Source organism: Pleurodeles waltl, chromosome 3_1, assembly GCF_031143425.1.
Source record: "Pleurodeles waltl isolate 20211129_DDA chromosome 3_1, aPleWal1.hap1.20221129, whole genome shotgun sequence".
Lineage (NCBI taxonomy): Eukaryota > Metazoa > Chordata > Amphibia > Caudata > Salamandridae > Pleurodeles > Pleurodeles waltl.
In genome coordinates, this window is record NC_090440.1 from 1,235,918,916 (window position 1) to 1,235,937,745 (window position 18,830).

Genomic DNA, 18,830 nt, shown 5'->3' on the forward strand with positions numbered 1-18,830 from the left:
TACCAAAGTACTACTTCCTTACGATACACCTGATTGCCGCATAGTTTCTCTTCCTAAGGATTATCTTCTTGCTCCACTCTGGGGAGGGAACTTACCCAGCTAAATAGTAGATAATATTTAAATTTGGAAACACTGTTTCCTGTTAAGACAATAAATGTACCCCATGTTATCAGCTCATGTTCCACTAAAATCTTCCCCTATTTAGCCACCCAGTTGCCTCGTAGAGGAAGAGATAATATGTCCTGAAGACACTCAGGGGTGGTTGGTGAATCCCATATCGGTGCCAGGGCACTGTAAGATGGAATACCTAACTCTCGTTGTGTATGAAGCCAAATCTTACACACTGCCCTAAGGCACTTTAGCCTTACTTTCTTAAAATACGTTGGGTGGCCATACTTAAAAAGAAAGTGATCCCTAGTTTCTGAAGTATCATTGATCATAACTTTATGATTTGGGTTATAACTCAGTTGATCATTCTATAACCTTCTGAAATTTTTCAACTGAAATGCAATGTCGTATTTGTACAGATCTGAGAAGACTATTCCCCCTTGATTTTTCTTTCTGGACAACTTCCTCCAAGCAATTCGAACTCCCTTAGATGCCCAAACAAAATAAGTCAAATCCCCCTGCAGCCTTCTAAACCAAATTGCTTTAAATTCTAATGGAATAGTATTAAATAAAAAGGTGAACTTTGGGAGAATCAACATTTTCAATATGTTGGACCTGCCTATCAAGGACAAAGGAAGGGCAGCCCAGGTTCTTATTAATTTCTTTATTGATGACCATACTTTATTAAAATTCACCCAGGCTGTCTCCTCCAAGTCTGCGGTAAACTGAACCCCCAGATATCTATTCTCTTTTTTGACCAAAGAAGAATCATAAGGGATATTCCAGCACATTATCTCTGTTTTCTGTTGATTGACCAGGCACCTGGACACCGCGCCAAACTCTGAAAAATGTTTCCATATATTTGGGAGACAACCTATTAGATGGCTGGTATAGATCATGAGGTCATCGGCATAAAATGCCACTTTTTTCTCCCACCCTCTAAAACTAAACAGTATGATATTTAAAAGGGACCTGATCTTAATCTCCAGTGGTTCTACATATAGATTAAATAAAAGAGGGGAGAGAGGACATCCCTTTCTGGTGCCTCTCTCGAGTTTTACCTGTGTTGTTAGATTACCATTCACCAGTATCCTGGCTACCAGGTCCTTATACAGAGCCTCAATTGCTTGAATAAAAATTTCACCTAAGCCATATTCTCCATGACTCTTCCCAAAAAGGGCCAGCTGATTGATCAAATGCTTTGGCTGCATCAATGGTCAAAATCACAAGAGGGTGACTGTTCAATTGAGCAAGATCTATTGCACTAAACAGTTCATGAGTTAGTTTGACAGCTGCCTACCTTTAACAAAACCCTTCTGATCCTTGTGTATCAGTGTATCAATTACCCCAGCTAGACTTTTCATTAGAATCTGTGTGTAGATGTTATAATCTGAACTAAGCAAAGAGATGGGTCTGTAAGATTCACACTGCGTGGGATCCTTATTTGGCTTCAAAATCAATGTAATTGTGGCCTCATTCCATGGTCTTGGCTTTGGCAAGACTCCCACAAAGACTTAATTCATTAGTTCTAACATCACAGGGCACACCTCATTTATGAGAAACTTATATAGCTCATTAGGTAGACCGTCAGGACCAGAAGATTTCCCGCTTTTTAAAAACGTTATCGCTCCCCTCAACTCCTTCATAGTTATTTTTGCTTCCAGTTCCTGTGGTGCAGCCTGGGTCAGATGTGGAAGTGAAATTTCGTTTAGGTAGACCCTGACCTAATCATCAGTGGTCTCTAATTCCTCCGTATAGAGCTTCTGGAAAAAAGAAACAGATGCCTGCTCTATCTCAGCTTCATCGGTAGTGCAACCTGCGCTACCTTTGACTTTAAGCTATAATTCTATTCCTGGATTGGTCTACCTTATTTTTCCATGCTAGCAACTTGCCACACCCTTCCCGTACTCATAATGTGCCAATTTACTCATTTCCCATCTTTTCCTGATGTTAGTATCTAAAAATTCCTCTAATTAGGCCATAGCTTTCTTTTGCAAACCTTCCAAAGTGTCCCCTGACGTGTCACTCACAGAATTATCACCCAAGGACTGTAATTCTGAAATTGCTAGCTCATGGTCTTGAATCAGCCACTTCTCTTCTCTGTGTTTATATGCAGAGATATTAACTAACCTTCCCCTAATAAATGCCTTATAGGTATTTCCGGTAAACTACCGGCAAAGTGGCAGACCTACGATTTTTTGCAAAAAATTCTTTAGAATCTTGTTTCGAAATCTTCAATGATTTTGACATCAAGATTCTATTAAGGTCCACCTAGGAGAAGTCCCTCCTGTATCATAGTTAACATGCACTTTGACTGCCGAGTGATCCGATAAATGACCTGGTGCATGAGTGACATATTTTACCATCCCACAGAGACTATTTTGAATCAGAATAAAATCAATTCTAGAGCTATGCCCATATTTTCTGCTTTAAAAAGTGAATCTGGGACCCCCATTGGCTTGTCTTCGCTAAATATCTACCAGGCCCAAGTCTTCCATTGCCTGCTTAACCCACTGCCTAGTTTTTGGGGAATTAACTGTACCCCTGGGGGTATATTTGTCCAGGATTGGATCCAACAAAATGTTAAAGTCACCACCTAAAATCACTGGAAATGTAGACAGTAGTAGCTGATTATAGAGAGATTGGAGAGGTACTGGATCATCCACGTTAGGGCCATAATAGCCTGCAATCGTCCACTATGTTCCCCCAACTTTGATCTCTATTGTTAGCCATCGCCCCTTAGGGTCCATGGCAGTCATGCGCAAGGTTGCTTTTATAGATGTTTTAGTTGAAATGGCAATACCTCTTACCACTTTCATTTGTTTTATAACAACTCAATGGTCTAGCCACCTAAGTATTTTTCCCATTCCCCATGCAATAGATGAGTCTCTTGCAAGATAATCACTTCATCCTCTATCCTCCCCAATACCTCAAATATTTTCCGTCTTTGGCCTTCTAATCTTAGGCCATTAACATTCCATGACGAAATCCTTAGAAGGCCTACCCCAGTGCTAAACATTGTGATAAGTTCAAAAAGTTACACTGATGAAAAACTAGCTAGACCAAGACCTGCACTAATGTCTTAAGTACCCTAAGTACCATAACATTTATTTTCCTCAAATGCTCCCATACCCAGTGTTATACTGCTAATTCTAAAATGTACTTGTGATTTTCTCCCTAGCCTCCCACCTCCTCCCAGAGGAACACTCCATAGTTTCACTGGAGTTTTGAACTCCTGTTTCGGGCTGCCAGGAACCTCAATAAAAGAAGCACATCACTGTACTGCCTTCATCTGCTCTAAGGCGTGGCAACTCTTCTCGCGCTCCGAGGAGCCATCCAGCAAAACCGATGCTGACCCCTCCAAGCAGCACCTGCGTGCACAATCCACACCGGTAAATGTAGTGCATTCGTAGCGGTACTTAGAGGCAGATTACACATTCCTGCTGAAAACGGCCCTGGCAGCCCGTGACCGCTGCGCTCACTCGGCTGTCATGTTCCTCCATGAGGAGTCTTCTTGTCATGCGCCCAGGTCGCCACAATCATCTCAGCCACAGATGAGGCTCTGCTAGTTAGCCGGAGAACCCAGATTAGGTCTACAGGTGTCATGTGGTGTGGATTCATACTTAGTACCCACCATCCATGTGATCCTGTCTCCCAAATCTAGTAGCCTCATTAGCATAATGAGAACCTATGCGACAGTACTATAGGGAAGAGTTTCAAGTTTGTCCAGTATTGGTGAGCAGGAACTCAAATTGAGTTTTACGTTGGGATCTGATGGCACTCACACAATTAGTTTTGTTGAGTTCCTCCACTTTTGTGTCTACTCCTGCTCTAAATACAGCTAGGGTATTGAGGAAGTCAACCTGAATGTCCAATTCATTTGAGTGATGTTTCTGAGATTTCCATATTGCTTGAAGTGAATATCATAACATAGATCATAATGTATCTGTTGGAGCAGAAGAGAAAGCTCAACTGAGTTTAAGATGTTTAACATGTACCTCTTTGGTTTGCAGTGCTCTTTCATTCTGTTATTTTCACTCGTGTTTAAATGTTGTAACTTTATAGGGGACAGAAGGTCCTACTTGACCCTCTGCATCTGGTGGATTCAAGGGTAGAAGTGGGATAAATTGATCCATCTTAGCGGCTGGCTCATGGCTGGTAACAAGCATGGTATTATCTCTTAGGTTCATAGAGGCTGCTTAGCTCTGGATGAGAAAAGAGGTTGTGATAGACTTTCACCAGGACTTAGTGGTACAAATAACAAGTGATCAGTGCCTTGTGTTTTGCTATCGATGAGTCCCAAATTTGGTCAGAGCTTGAACTTATGAATGTGTGGTAGTTATTGAGTGTCCTTACTTGTTGCATATTGCAAGCTATGGGTGTTTTGAGATTCAGACCTATTCTCTCTGACCTTTCGTTCATAACACCAAATATGTGTGGCTCACTGTTTTCACCTAAAAATTTAGTTTTAACAAGGGTTCGACAGAATTGGTTACATAATCTAAAACCTGGTGCCCAGGTTTTGTGTTCTCCATAGTCATTATGCTTGTCCCTTGAGACAGTTCCATAGTAAGCTTATAATTCTCTGTAACTTCTGGTGAGGAGATCTTTTAGGGAGTGCCACTGTAGTTAGTCACCTGATCATATTGCTCTGGGGCATTAAAGAAGTCAAGGATTGTGGGATTGATTGGGACCATTCCCTCGCCCATGCAAGCTGAAGTTCTGTGCTGGTTACATTTAGGTTGAAGGTATCTTTAGCATTGGAGCCTTATATTGCATATTCAGAGGGAGCTGCCACTCTGGTCTGCCCAGATCTTATCCCTTACACTTGTATTGATATCAATAAAGAGTACTGCAGAGGAAACTCACAGAGAACTGAACACACTAGACGACCTGGAGGTGTCACAGAAATTTGACACCTTTCTGAGGAGCTAAGATGAGGTGGTTGGTCTTGTAAGCCTTAATATAGTTCCACCATGCCTGCAATAGGCAATGCTATGAAGAGTCTTTTTGTTAAGCTGCTTCCATCAGGGGCCAAATGATGGGGGCGAGGAAACTGGAGGGTAAATATAGGGTGACCCCACCAACCACGCAACCAACCCCACAACCATTCACACCTATAGAGGTCAATCAGTTTCATCCAAACCTGTGAGGGCCATGACCCTTTTTTGGAGGGGTAGGGGCAGAGACAGCCTCTTAACAGGCTGACAGGCAGCTGAAATACCTGGAGGGGCAAGAACGACTGAGGCCAACTGCCTATAAAAGAGCCCAAATGCAGAATCTTGATCAATCTTAGCTTAATGAAGCTGTCCCTTGCTAATGCCAGAACTTTGCCCACAAATATAGGGCGGCCAACTTTCACAATAACAATATCACCTGGAAACAGCTTTTCCTGATGGTCATTTCCTCCCACCCTCCGAGCAAGCAAAATTTAATTGCAAAAGTCCCAATGCCCACACACATTAGTAGATGGACAATGGACAGCTTTTGTTCACAGGAGTCCTTGTAGATTCAGGCTGACCACCCAAACCACTTGGAACATTAGCTGGCACAATAACATATGGACAGAACGCTCAATAGCAGACAAAGGGGGTTATTACAACTTTGGAGGCGGTGTTAATCCGTCCCAAAAGTGACGGTAAAGTGACGGATATACCACCAGCCGTATTACGAGTTCCTTAGGATATAATGGACTTGTAATACAGCTGGTGGTATATCCGTCACTTTACCGTCAGTTTTGGGATGGATTAACACCTCCTCCAAAGTTGTAATAACCCCCAAAGAGTCCTCATTTGTAGGATTATTTGCTTGGTTGGGGGGGTCAAGCTGGGGTTGTCTGCCCACCTACAATTGCTGGCATTGCGAATTGATCAGATCCTGTAGATGGCACTGTAATTTCACCACCACTGGCTCCAAGTAGGGCTGGTGAACACATAACAGATGGAACTTCATTTGATTAGCACCAGCAGCTAAAGGGGCAGCAGGCTTCTGAACAACCACACTATCCCAAGGATCAACAGGTAAAGCGGCATGCCCTCTGAGGCAGCCAACCTGCATGGCCTGCTGGTCACAAGATTGACACAAGGCTCTGGGTGCTTAGATTTGAGTCTTTTTCCAGTGCTTAGCAGATGCCCCAGGGACCAGCCCCAGGTCAGATAAGCATCTGTTGGACACGTTTGTTGATTCCATCATTTGTCGCAGCCCACAGCTGAGCAAATGTTTGCGAGCCCTTTAACAGATATGCTGGTACTGGGGCTTTCCCTCACTGATGCACTGGCCCAAACAGCAGTATATACCATGAGAATGGAGGGTTCCTCAGTACATGGTGAAGTTAAGCGGTTGGGAAAGGAAGATGGTAAAGAATCAATATCCCCAATAGTAAGTGAGAGTCAGCGCTCAGCTCGTCTGATTTCATTGGAAAAAAGATCCACTGCACTGGTCAAAAAGCTGTCAATAGTAGCCCATGATCATGGTTGGGGGGCAGTTAAAGGGCCAGCAACAGCCTTCTGCTTACTCATATTCGCCACAGACAAACCTCTAACATTAAAAGAGGGAAAATAACTTACAAATCAAGTATTCACAATGGCAGTAAAGATTGCTGGCTTCCGAACAAAGAATGACAGGCATAGGGGAAAGAGAGGGCAAGAGGGCGTGGCACATCTGGACCTGGTTTTGGTTTGGCGCGCGCTGGGCACATTCTGCACTCATCCCACGCCACAGGAAATGTCAGGCGCTATTCAGCTCAGCTCAGTGACCGGCCCCTTCCCTTGGCCATGGAGAGTGCTCTGGAACATAGTCCACCACAGCAGGGCCGCAGATATCAACAAGCACTGTGAGGGGAGGCAAGATGTGGGAAAAACAACCTGTTTGAGTGTCCTGCGCCACTGGAAATGTCTGTCACTTTTCAGCAAAGCCCAGTGACCAGCCCCTTTCATGGAGAGTGCTGGGGGATGTAGTCCTAGTCCAGCAGGGCCACAGATGTCAACAAGCACAGTGCAGGCAGGCAAGATGTGGGCAAAACAACCTGTTTAAGAATCACAAGTAAAAACTGACAATACCTCCTGCAAAGACTGAGTGACCATTTTGTAACTTCATTTTCTATACTTTCAAAATGTATTTCTTTATAGCAGCCACTCAATTAAATTTAACCAAGAGAGTGATGAGAGAAACCCATGGTATTTTCAAATACATTTAAACTTAACTTCAGTCGTATCCTTCTAAGAAAAGCACCATACTGCAAATACACGCTGAGATTCCTGCTTGATAAAGAGAGTTCCCCATAATACGCCATCAATGTATTTTACACGTTTAAAGCATTGAGACTAAAATGTATTCAAAAAGTCACTTTGGCTTCTCATTTCAAATGAATGATTGATAATTATGTTGGCCTTTGTTTACATTTTGTTTTTATGTCACTGGAGTTTGTATGTACCTCCAAAATAGTATCTGTCTCCCGAGAAGATCTGCAACAGGCTGTTTGCATGGACAGGGGAGGTGAGGCCATTATCAAGAGTGAGAGTTATCCGATGCCTTCTGGCATTTATGTTTACCGAGTGCCACAAACCATCATTCACAGCGGTACCTAGAAAAGTAAACACAATGATTAAAAGCAATGGGATCTGGCAGGCAGATATTCCAACTGCCTGCACACAAGCCAAATCAAAAACAAAAACAATCAATGCTAGAGACTATTTGGATTTTGTATTAGTCATTTAGCCAATCAAATATGCTATATTGGAAAAATGTTACAGAAAAGAAACCTAATTTATTAATACATTCATCTGTACATACATTAGTAATACATTTATTTTCGGAAATTAAGGAATGCCTATATATCAAGAATGAGTATCACATACAATAGTAACATGCAGTGGCTATACCAATAGGTCTGCCATATAAATGAAGGTGCTCTTTGTGTCATTGATCTGTTTAGGTACTGAATAAGTCATCTCACATGCACCCTGTCTCTCATCTTCGCAATCACGGATCAAGTAATCCATTCATCCATCCACTGACTCTTTCTTGGATTTACCCTTCAACACAACCACAATAATGCACACACAAGCCCATCATATGATGCACAGGATAAGGTAGAAGAATACAAGTAGAAAATAAAAAAATGCTACCAATGAAACGTGGTAGGTATATTCTTGTAATAAGATAAATAAACATAGCAGAGGGTGTCTGTGTTGCAGAGGTATTGTAAATAGTATGTAGTTGTTCTAAAATTCCAGCATGGCCGCCACTTTGAGAACTAATGTGTTTGACATATAGAAATGGTAAAACAATACACAATGGAAAACAGCATGTCATAATGGTCTACTGATTTAGCAGAAGTGGCTATATGGGATCAGGTGCATTGCAGATAAGGTGAGCGGTGAACAAACATCCGTTAAAATTGCTTTGAGAGCTGTAGTATCCTTTTAAGACTTAAGACACATTAAAATAAAGCAAAAAAGGATAAGCAAAAAGGACTGGCCAACCAACACTGACATTGAAGTACACTTATTTCCAGGTGTAGGTACAAGAGTGCCAATCACTGATATTAACTAAACTATTATCCAATACAGTACAGGGATGTAATAAGGAGCAGATAGGAAATGACACTTAAACAACAAATGGCAGCACATAGCTGACCCAAAGGCCTTCTTTGTATTTGTGGGGATGTATTTTTATATACACTGTTGTATGTGTTATTTGTCAGTGGTGGTAAACCAATAGCAAAAGCCTTCCCTACACAGGTAATCCGAAATTTAATGTAAAAAATTTCAATCTGTCGGTTTAATATAGAAAAATAACAATAAACCTTCAAAATTAATTACATATATATTTTACTGGTGAGCCAATCAGGTCTTTAGTTGTTATCACTGACTTGTAACCATAACCAAAGGAAGTACCCTTTACTGAGCTTAAGCTTCCCCACAAGGCATCCATCAGGAATACTGTGATAAAATTACATGGTATACAAAATTAGAGTTGGCAAAGGAAAATATTATGCCTCCTAGAAGAGACTAACAAGGATATTGACAGTGCAAATCCTTTATACCCACAGTTTCTCAGAGCTGTTAACCAGCACCAAAACCCTTGCTAATCATGCAAATTTATATTCTATAAAATAAAATAGCTAGCTTTAGAGTTTAATGCATAATAATAACAATCTACCATTAACTACATATTGGCATTAATCAATGCTTTTTACAGTCTACATGTCAGCCCTTCTGCCTTTATTGTAGCTTTTCATTATTAGCAATCAGGCATATAACCATTATCATTGGCTTATCACCATAACTACTTACGACATACAGTGTTGGTGATAAGCTTTCCCAGAAGGCAACCATAAGATATATTGAATAAATTGGTTTGAATTAAGTTACAGATATGTACAAAATCAATTGTCAAAAAACAGAATAGAGGCTAATAAGGATTTCCCCAGTGCAAAAAATCAATCCTCATTGTTTGTTTGGGTGGGTCATCAAACTCGAAACCCTTGCCTACTACAACAATTTGTGAGAATACATGTAATGAAATACCAACCAACAAGCTTTAGCACGGTATAATAACAAACCACCCTTAAAATCATATTTCCTTTAACACACCACCCTTAAAATCATATTTCCTTTAACACACGCTTGTTATAATAAGTAAGGACTGTATTCACTGTCTTGACTTTTCATTATAAACAAACACCATCTAAGGAATCTGGCATAACCTTTCCCAGTAAACTGATAAGGTCTCTAGCATTTAGTAGTAGCTTGACACTGTATAAAACACAGGCCTACCGAAGCGTGCATATCTTGGCAGGCATCATGCATATGTTCATATATTTATAAATAAATATATACAAAATTATCCCTGGCAAAACAATATATATCCACTTTCAAAAGGGCTGACAAGAATCACAACAATTAAATTCTACTTCAAGGATTTGTCATAGTGGGTGACCAACATCAAAACCCTTGTCTACTATGATAGTGAGCTTACATGCATCCAAATACATTTCTACAGTCAGTACATAATGTGATAGCACTTCACTGTTAAAGGCCTATTGACTTTACCATATTCTTTTAACAACCTCTTTCCTTTGTATAGTATGTGATATATTAATACCTTGCACAGTAATCAGGCCAATTGCCTTTATCATTGGCTTGTCACCATAACCAGTTCGACCTACTGCACTGAGTTTAGTTTCCCCACAAGGCAACCATTAGGCATACAGTCAAAACAATGAAAATGCAGAAAGAAGTTAGCAAAGCAAAACACTATCTTTCCCAATGAGGCTTAACTAGGATTTTCATATTGTAAACCTTCTCTACCCCTGGTTGCCAAAGGGAGTAGCCAAAACAAACTGACTGGCCTACTAGTGTAATCTGTAAGATTCCTCATAACAAGAGGTTATATATGTATGCTTATGTAGGATTTAATTCAGAGTATTAACAATCACATTGTAACATATGCTTTTCACAATCAATATGCCAGGCCTGCTGCCTTTATTGAAACTTTTCAATATAAATAGTCAGGCTTATATCCTTTATCATTGGCTTGTCTCCATAACCAATTCAATTCTGCTGTACAGAGTGTAAGCTTTCCACGAGGCAACCATCCGGCATACAGTCATGAAAAATAAAAAACATATCCACAATTTGTTCAGGTGGACCACCAACAACAAGACTAGTGCATACTACTTTAATCTGTGAAATGTTATGTAAATAAATACCTGCCTACAGGTTTTAGCACAGTGGAATAGCAATCTATCCTTAAGATACTATTCTCTTTAGCACATGCTTTTCGCAATACGGAGGTCAGGACTACTAGTTTTGTTGTGACTTTTCATAATAAACGGGCCAAACCTATCAAATTTGACACTTCTTTTCCCATTGAACGTAAAAGGTCCATCCCTTTACTATTGGATTTGCACATTGACAATGTTTGGCCTATTCAAGTGCACATAAATGGTCAACTATCACTCAAAGTCATAGAACAAAATATACGTAGAATAAATACAGCTTGAAATGCAATATACAACCTATCTCAATAGCATTCAACAAGAATCATCATAGTGGACAATCCAAGGGATTTTCAGAATGGGTGTTTATTGCCAAAATTCTTGCTTATTATTGAAACTTGGGAGATTATGTGAAAGAAAATACCTGCTTGTATCCTGTAACACAAAGAGATAACAATCAACTGTCAAAGGATTTCTAACCTTCACAAATGCTTTTTTCAAATAATAAGTTTGATGTGAGAAATTGGGTTGTTGGTTGAGTGCTGAAACGTTACGCAACCAACATCCACAATTCTTCTCAGGGTGAAGCAGAAAAAGTCACTAAATTAACTTGCTTTTAACCCTCTGGCAGCTTGGCACAAAAGTAATCACGTTTAACTTAAAGGCAGGTTGTAAAATACTTATGCAGCACTTAAACAATAATAAAATGCAAAAATGTAAAAAAATACCATAATAATTCAGACATATAAATACATTTCCATAAATGACTTGGTACCGACATGGCAAAAATCCAATCCGTTATCACTGTTTAAATTTAAAGTGTAAAACATTGCCTAAAAGACCAAAACACTAACCACAGATATATAGTTGTTTGAGATCTGGGCAACCACAGTTATATAGTCATTCAAGACCAGGGAAAGTCAAAAGTTACGGCCTACCGCAACAGAATTCATATCAGATAGACAAAGTTGATATGGCCCATTTTCCGATTAACTTCAGACTTAAAAGTAATGTTAGAAAAAAAGTCTGAGCAGGTAAAGACCAGCAAAGCAAGGCAGTTGGAAGTATCTGAGGAGGAGGTCTCATTGTTAGGGAGCCACTGGGTGGCGTTGTGGTGAAGAGTTCTACATTTGGATTTATTCTCTTTTATGAAAGTGAAAAATTCAGTGGGATGGAGCTGCAGACTGTAGTCGATGAGGGTTCCCACTAGGACTGATACCACTTCTGCGAGGACCAGCTGAACAAGAGATGCTTCTGAGGAGAAGAATCAAGCGGGAGCTGTGGTGTAGTCAGGCTGACCAGCGATGCACCTTGGATGGATTGGCTAGCAGGTAAGTCCTCACTCAGTTCTTTCAGTTCTCAGAACATTTTTTGTCATAAAACTACCAATGTTTGGAATTAAGCTTCTGAAAACCTTTAGCACCACATCCAAGGGTCCAGGACTTGAGGGACACTATTTGAATGGTCAGACCTCACTCAGGCACGGTCCAGGTACGGGCTCAAGATGGTTGAGCACTTTTCTGTCCCTACGGCTCTGATCAGGAGGCCAGCAAACTTGTCACTTGGAAGTAGAAAACATTTGTGAAGTTTTCCCCTGACAGCAGTGTTTAGAATTTCCTGCCTCCCTGGTCCCAATCTGTCTTCTGTCAGCATAGATTAGTATGAATTTATCTGTGTGTGCGCTGAGGTAGTGTCTTTGAAGTGCATATATTGCTGCACACATCCCTACCCCCATCCTGACTTAAATTGCTCATCCTGACAACACCCAGACCCTCTATTGTGTGGCTGTCTGGGAGGAATACACAAAGGTCAACTGCCAACTACACCTAATCATGTGACCTAGGAAACAGGCTGCAGGCAACAAATGACTAGAATAAGAAAATACCAATGTTTCACTACCAGGCTATGAAAAATGTAAACATGCATGCCAACCTTTTAATTTACAATGCATCCTGCTCTATGGGCTGTCCAGGGCCTATGGCAGGGGTGACTTTTATGTAAGAAAACTAGAGGTTTAGGCTTGCCAAGGGGTTTAATTTGCCAGGCAATCTAAACAGCACTACAGGCTGCAAACAGCAGGCTTGAGACATGCTTAAGAGTCTAACTAAGTGGGTGGCGCAATAACTGCTGCAGGCTCACTAGAAGGAATTATTTCACCAGCCATGGGTATATGGTATACCACTTTACTTTGGACTTATAAGTAAATTAAATATGCCAATCACGTGTAAGCCAGTCTTATCATGCTTCAGGGAGTGAACACAGGCACATATGCATTAGTTGTGGAAACACAAAACAGATACAAAAGGGATTGACTGAGCCATATAAGGACAGGGACAACCAAATACATAATCAAAAATTCCCTGTGCACCTCCAAAAATATATATTACGTAATCAATCCTGAATTATACCAACAGAAACTTGTATGGCTACTACCATAGTAAACAAAAATAATTCGATTTTCATTTATAACACCATCTCTTAATACAACAATTTGTCTACACGCACACACATATATTTCAAATCGTCCAATATCCAACCTTTCTCAACCATACATACCACAATCATATCACTTATACCTCATGCACCTAAAATCTTCTTTCCATCAATATCAGTAGATTGTAAACAGTTTTTCGTTCGTATAATTCATGATTGATTATGTATTAAATATTGTTGGAGGTGCCTGGGGATTTTTTTTGATTATTTATTTGATTACATATACATTGGTTAGCAGTGGTAAGGTACACAGAGTCCTAATGCCAACAAAAACAAATTCATCAAAACATAGTGGAAAAGGCAAAAAGTTTAGGGGAAGACCACCCTAATGCTAACAGGTTGAATGCGTAGCACCCCACCCAGCTGAAAGTGAGGAGAACTACCCATCCTCCTTGGTGTTCTGGTCACTAAGGTAGAATAACCTGGACATACCATCAGCAATGGAGTTGTCTGACCTAGGGTGGTGCGTCGCTGTAAAGGCCATTGAGTGTAGGGAGATGGACCACCTCAACAGTTTGAGATTCAAAAGAAAGACAATTGTTCATAATCTCCATTAAAAAGTCAGAATTTAATAAACGTATGAGACAATAAGAATTTACATCTTTTTCTGACTTGCCTTTCTTCAAAAAGCTGCCCACTACCGCTTGAGTAAATGAATCCGGAATTTCAGAGCCTTTCAAAATATTATTAAATAGAATAACTAAAAATTGGTTACATTGAGGTGAACAGCCTATATATTCCTGCAGGGATCCTTCAATTCCACAGGCTTTAGCAGTGGGAATTGTGTTCACTGCCTGAACCAATTCTGCTGAGGTAGTTGGGCTAAATAAAGCAGCTCCCTGCTCGAGCTGTATTGACGGAGTACTTAATCCTCCCAGCCATTTTTCTATCCTCTCTACCAACGGATTATATGGGTCTGAGTAGAGATCTGTGTAGTGCTGAAGAAAAACATCTGATATCTCTTGAGGATTAGAAACAGGTTTAGCAAGTACTGGATCACAAGTCTGTTTAATGCAGTTCCAATTTGTTCTACACTTAACTGACCATGTCCAGTATTTCCCTATATATTTGTTGTGTTCTTAACTTTTTTGTCAATTTGTTTTATGATTTAGTATCTCTCAAGAATCAAAGTGGTCTTTAAAATGATATTTGGCCTGAGCCAGTTTGGATCTGTATTCTTGTTTAGGCGATATTGAATATATTGCTGTTTCTTGATTAAACGCTGATTGCAACTGTTGACTTTCAGTTCTTTCTATCGCTCTCACATTTGAATGAATGACTATCGCCTCCCCCCTAAAGTAGGCCTTTAGAGCAACCCAAGCCAAAAACTCAGAAGCCAAATTGACACTCAGCTCTAAGAAATCCTTGAGTTCCTGTCACATCCGAATGATCCATTGCTCATTGGCTAATAAGAATTTATCAAAACCTCATCTAGACCAGCCATAGCACTGGCCCGTAAGGCAGAGGTCAACAGTAATTACAGCATGATCTGTAAAAGGATTTGCTAATATTTCTGACTGAGCTCTTGCAAGGAAATGTGAAATAAAAAAAGAAATCAAAACACAAACGTGAATGAAATAGTTTTGAGTGACAGGCATACATCCTGTCCCCAAGATGATCACACCGCCAGGGATCAATCAAGAAATCTTTCTTAGTTATTTATAGTTACCAAAATATTTCTCTTCAAGGTCGGAGTATGACAATAAATACACATTATCTGATCCATGCTATTGATTATTTCACTTTTCAGAAAACCAAAGCTGCAATTATAATGCTGGACACAGAGTAGGTGTTTGAGGATAAATGGAATGTTCTTTCTGCTATAGTTACAAAGTTTGCCTTCCCGTTCAAATTTGTTCAGGTAATTGAAAAGTTGTATCTTAATGCTTAATGACAAGGTGTCCATAATCATTTATGAAAATTCAGTAGGACAGATAGCATTAAGCTGTGGGGCACACCAGAGCTGTCCCCTTTCACTTACATTATTTGCACTGTTTTTAGAACCCTTGTCATGTGCCCTTCATCAAGATAATACAATTCAGGCTTCAGTTGTAGGATCAGCTAAGTAAAAATTATTTGGCAATGATATGGCACTCTAACTAGCTGCCGATGAGGCCAATATACAATGGACCTTTTCTAAAATCAGTGAGTTTACGGAAATGGGAGGTTACACAATAAATCATTTGAAATTGGAGGCCATTCTGTTCAATAGTTCTCCAGAGGTACTACCAATACTGATTGAGGCTCACAATTCTTCAGCGTCACCAAAAAGCTATCTAGGGATCTTTGTTTCTTCAAAGTTAGAGGATTTGTATGCTCTTAATTTTAATACAACTCTACAAGAGATGCGCAACCTCCTTAATCAATGGCAAGATCTTCCCTTTTCAATAGTGGATCGGGAGGAGCTGCTTTTTTTGGCTGCAAACATTGTCATAAAGATTACACAATTCTTTTTTTATATAGTTAGCATAGAACTAAAACACTTCGTGTGGCAGGGAAAAAACAAGGCTTAAAATCCAAGGCTTACAATTGAGTCCAGAAGAAAGAGGTTTAGCTGTACCTAGTTTGAAAATGTACTACCAATTGTCATTACTCAACTGGTTAAATAGATCTTCTTCCTTGATTTCCCAGGATGCAAACTTTTATTTAAAACACATGCTAAAAGATTCGAAGATAGGATTATGTCCCTTTCTTAAATTCCCTAGGTTACCCATAAAATCGAGACATAGGACACTCTGTGTTATTCTCAATCATTTTCAGAAAATTTGGGAATGGTATGGGATCCCTCCATCATCTCCAACTGAAATTAATGGATTTGGGTTTGCACATATGTGCTCAGTCATGTACCTGCTGGTCGGGCTTGGGATTTCATAGGCTGCAGGATTTGTTTTAATAGCAGTTAATTCTCGCAATGGCAGAGTCTGGTAAATGTAAATTCTGATTTGAATACTTCCCTCTTTTTAAGCTATGCTCAGATCAAGCATTTTTGTTCAGTGTACCTAGGGGGAGACGATATAGTAGCTGAGAAGCTGGGAAATGCGTATTTTATTTCTGAATTGCAGGGTATAAGAAATTGGTATAGGCTACTGCTGTCTCAGAAAAGTAAGACTTTGTTGATTTTGGATCATATGCATTCTATAGAAAATTCTACAAGTTGTTGCCTAGATATCACCCAATGACAATTTGTATTATCAAATTAGTTACAAGGCTGTTGGAGCACGGAATTTAAGTAGAATGGCCTTTTTTTTTTTAGCAAATACATGTTGCATTACACCCCAGCAACACTTTCAGGGATAGCATCGAGTTGCTTTGGATGCAATCAGGCCTATGGGGATGACTTCACACAATGTTTACATGCTCATATTTAAACAAAGTTTGTCAAGGTGTTGTTTGGGAAATGGGTCAAAAATTGCAATTCAATCTCTTTACCGATGCACATACAGCTTTATTTGGTTTTACAGTGTTAATGGCTGAGATGACCAGTGGGTTGTGACAACTAGTATTTATGTCTACCCTAGTAGCCAAATCAGAGAATGGATAAAATTCCTCTAGTATTGGAATTGATCTAATAAAATTGTTTTTACTTATGAAAAGTTATAAGCAAAAAGATTGGGTTCTACTATTAACCTAATAGAATATGAAAGGATTAGAAATTATATAATAATAATTTTGGACATGAGATTTATTGTAGGTCCAGGTGTACTATTCCACTCCACCCATGGAGTTTGCAGAAATCGGATACTTTGCGCTACACGGACTAGAGCGAAGTTCTCACTCCGACACAGGGCGGTGTTTGTTTATGCTCAATTGAGTTTTGGTACGCTCTCACAAGCACCCCAATACTCCTAGGCCGCTCTCGAGGGCAAACTCATTTCTGTAGTAGATTTTCTACTCCAGATGCCAGAAAATCTTGACAAAAAAAGATTTTTGACTAGATTTTCTTCTCCGGTGGACCCTGCAATTTGTTTTTCGTACTGAGAAGCCTTTTTTTCCTTCATACTAGAAGGAAGTGCAATAGAGACTCCGATTTCCTGTTCCTCTCCAGTAGTATCTCTTTGTCACTTTTCACTTGGATTTTGAGGTGGAAGGATCACTCTCTTTGTCTCCTGAATATACCTTCAGGTTTTAGGACTTTGTTTTTGTTGAATCACACAAGTAAGTTCAAAGACTATTGTATAAGGGTATTGTTTGTTTGCTTGAGCATGCACCAGTATTTCTTTGTACTTTAATTATATTTTTAAGTTTTATAGTGGTGGGTGGCCTGGAGTTTTAGTATAGGCCTATTTACCATTTTTTTTGCATTTCAATCACATTTCACCTTTTGTGAAGAAAAATTGTTGCACAGCTGAGTACCTTGTATACATGTTTGTAACATTTGCAATATTATTTTAGCATGTGGCCTAGATTTCCAAAGGGCCATAAGGCCAGTAGAAGGCAGCACTAGTAGCCATCCATGTATGAAAAAAATGAGTCATTGGTATTTGTTTCAAAACTTTATTTAGGACAGGTATGGCATTGGATTAATTAAAAATGTTGGCTATTGTTTGCATTTCATGTTTTTTTCATAAAAAGTGTACATGTTCTGTGGTAATATTTAATCTTATAGGAGGACCTGTGTTGTTGTGAAATTTTTACAGCTCAGTTCATTTTCATGTTTTCGCATTGCTGAATCAATGTTGGTCACTTCTCCTCAGTGTTACCACCACCAAGCATCCTTATGTGCAGTGTGTGTGTGTGTGTTTTTGTCATTGTCTACTATTTCTCTTTGTTCTCCATGCAGTGTGGCCAGGGGCCATTTTCTGTCCATAGGTGTACATGTGTACTTTGTTCCCCATGCCTTCTTGTTTGCAGGTGTTGTTTGACCATGTTGGTTGTGGCCATTTTGTCCATCCATCCAGTGATCCTTTGCCATAGGCTTGCATGTGTTCTTTGTTCTCCATGCCTCCTTGCTCCTTGTTGTCGTTGGCCATGTGGCTCATCCAGCCACTGTCCCTTTGCTATAGGCTTACAGGAGTTCTTTATTCTCCATCCCTCTTTGTTATTGTTGTTTGGCCATGTGGCTGGCGGCCATTATGTTCAACCAGCCAGTGTTCCTTTTTCACAGGCTTGCATGTGTTTTTTGTTTGCCATGCCTCCTTGCTCCTTGTTGTTGTTGTTTGACCATGTGACTGGTTGCTGGCTGCCATTTTGTCCATGCAGCCAGTGTGTTTTCCATAGCATTACATACAAACATTGTTAATTATTGATCATTAGTTTTTTTAAGTTTTTATTTTTATGTTTTATTTTTCAGTTTTTTAAATTTTCTATTTTATTTTTTATTTCTATTTTCATTTCATGTCCATTTTTTGCATTTATTATTTATTTTAATTTTAAATGTTCTGGGGGTCATTCTGACCTTGGCGGTCTTTTCGCAAGACCGCCGAGTTACCGCCGTGGTGAAGACCGCCGACCGCGGCGGTATGCCGCTGTGCGCATTCCGACCGCTGGGAGCGTTCCACCGGAAAAC

General features: G+C 39.8%; 1 protein-coding gene across 1 annotated transcript in view; it reads right to left on the reverse strand.

The window, feature by feature from the left end:
* Positions 1–18,830, reverse strand: part of LOC138285079 (contactin-associated protein-like 5) — a 2,160,239-nt gene that overhangs the window by 879,476 nt on the left and 1,261,933 nt on the right. The window contains exon 9 of the mRNA XM_069224597.1: positions 7,541–7,690. Within this exon, the coding sequence (XP_069080698.1) occupies positions 7,541–7,690 (150 nt within the window). The remainder of the gene's footprint in view (positions 1–7,540; positions 7,691–18,830) is intronic.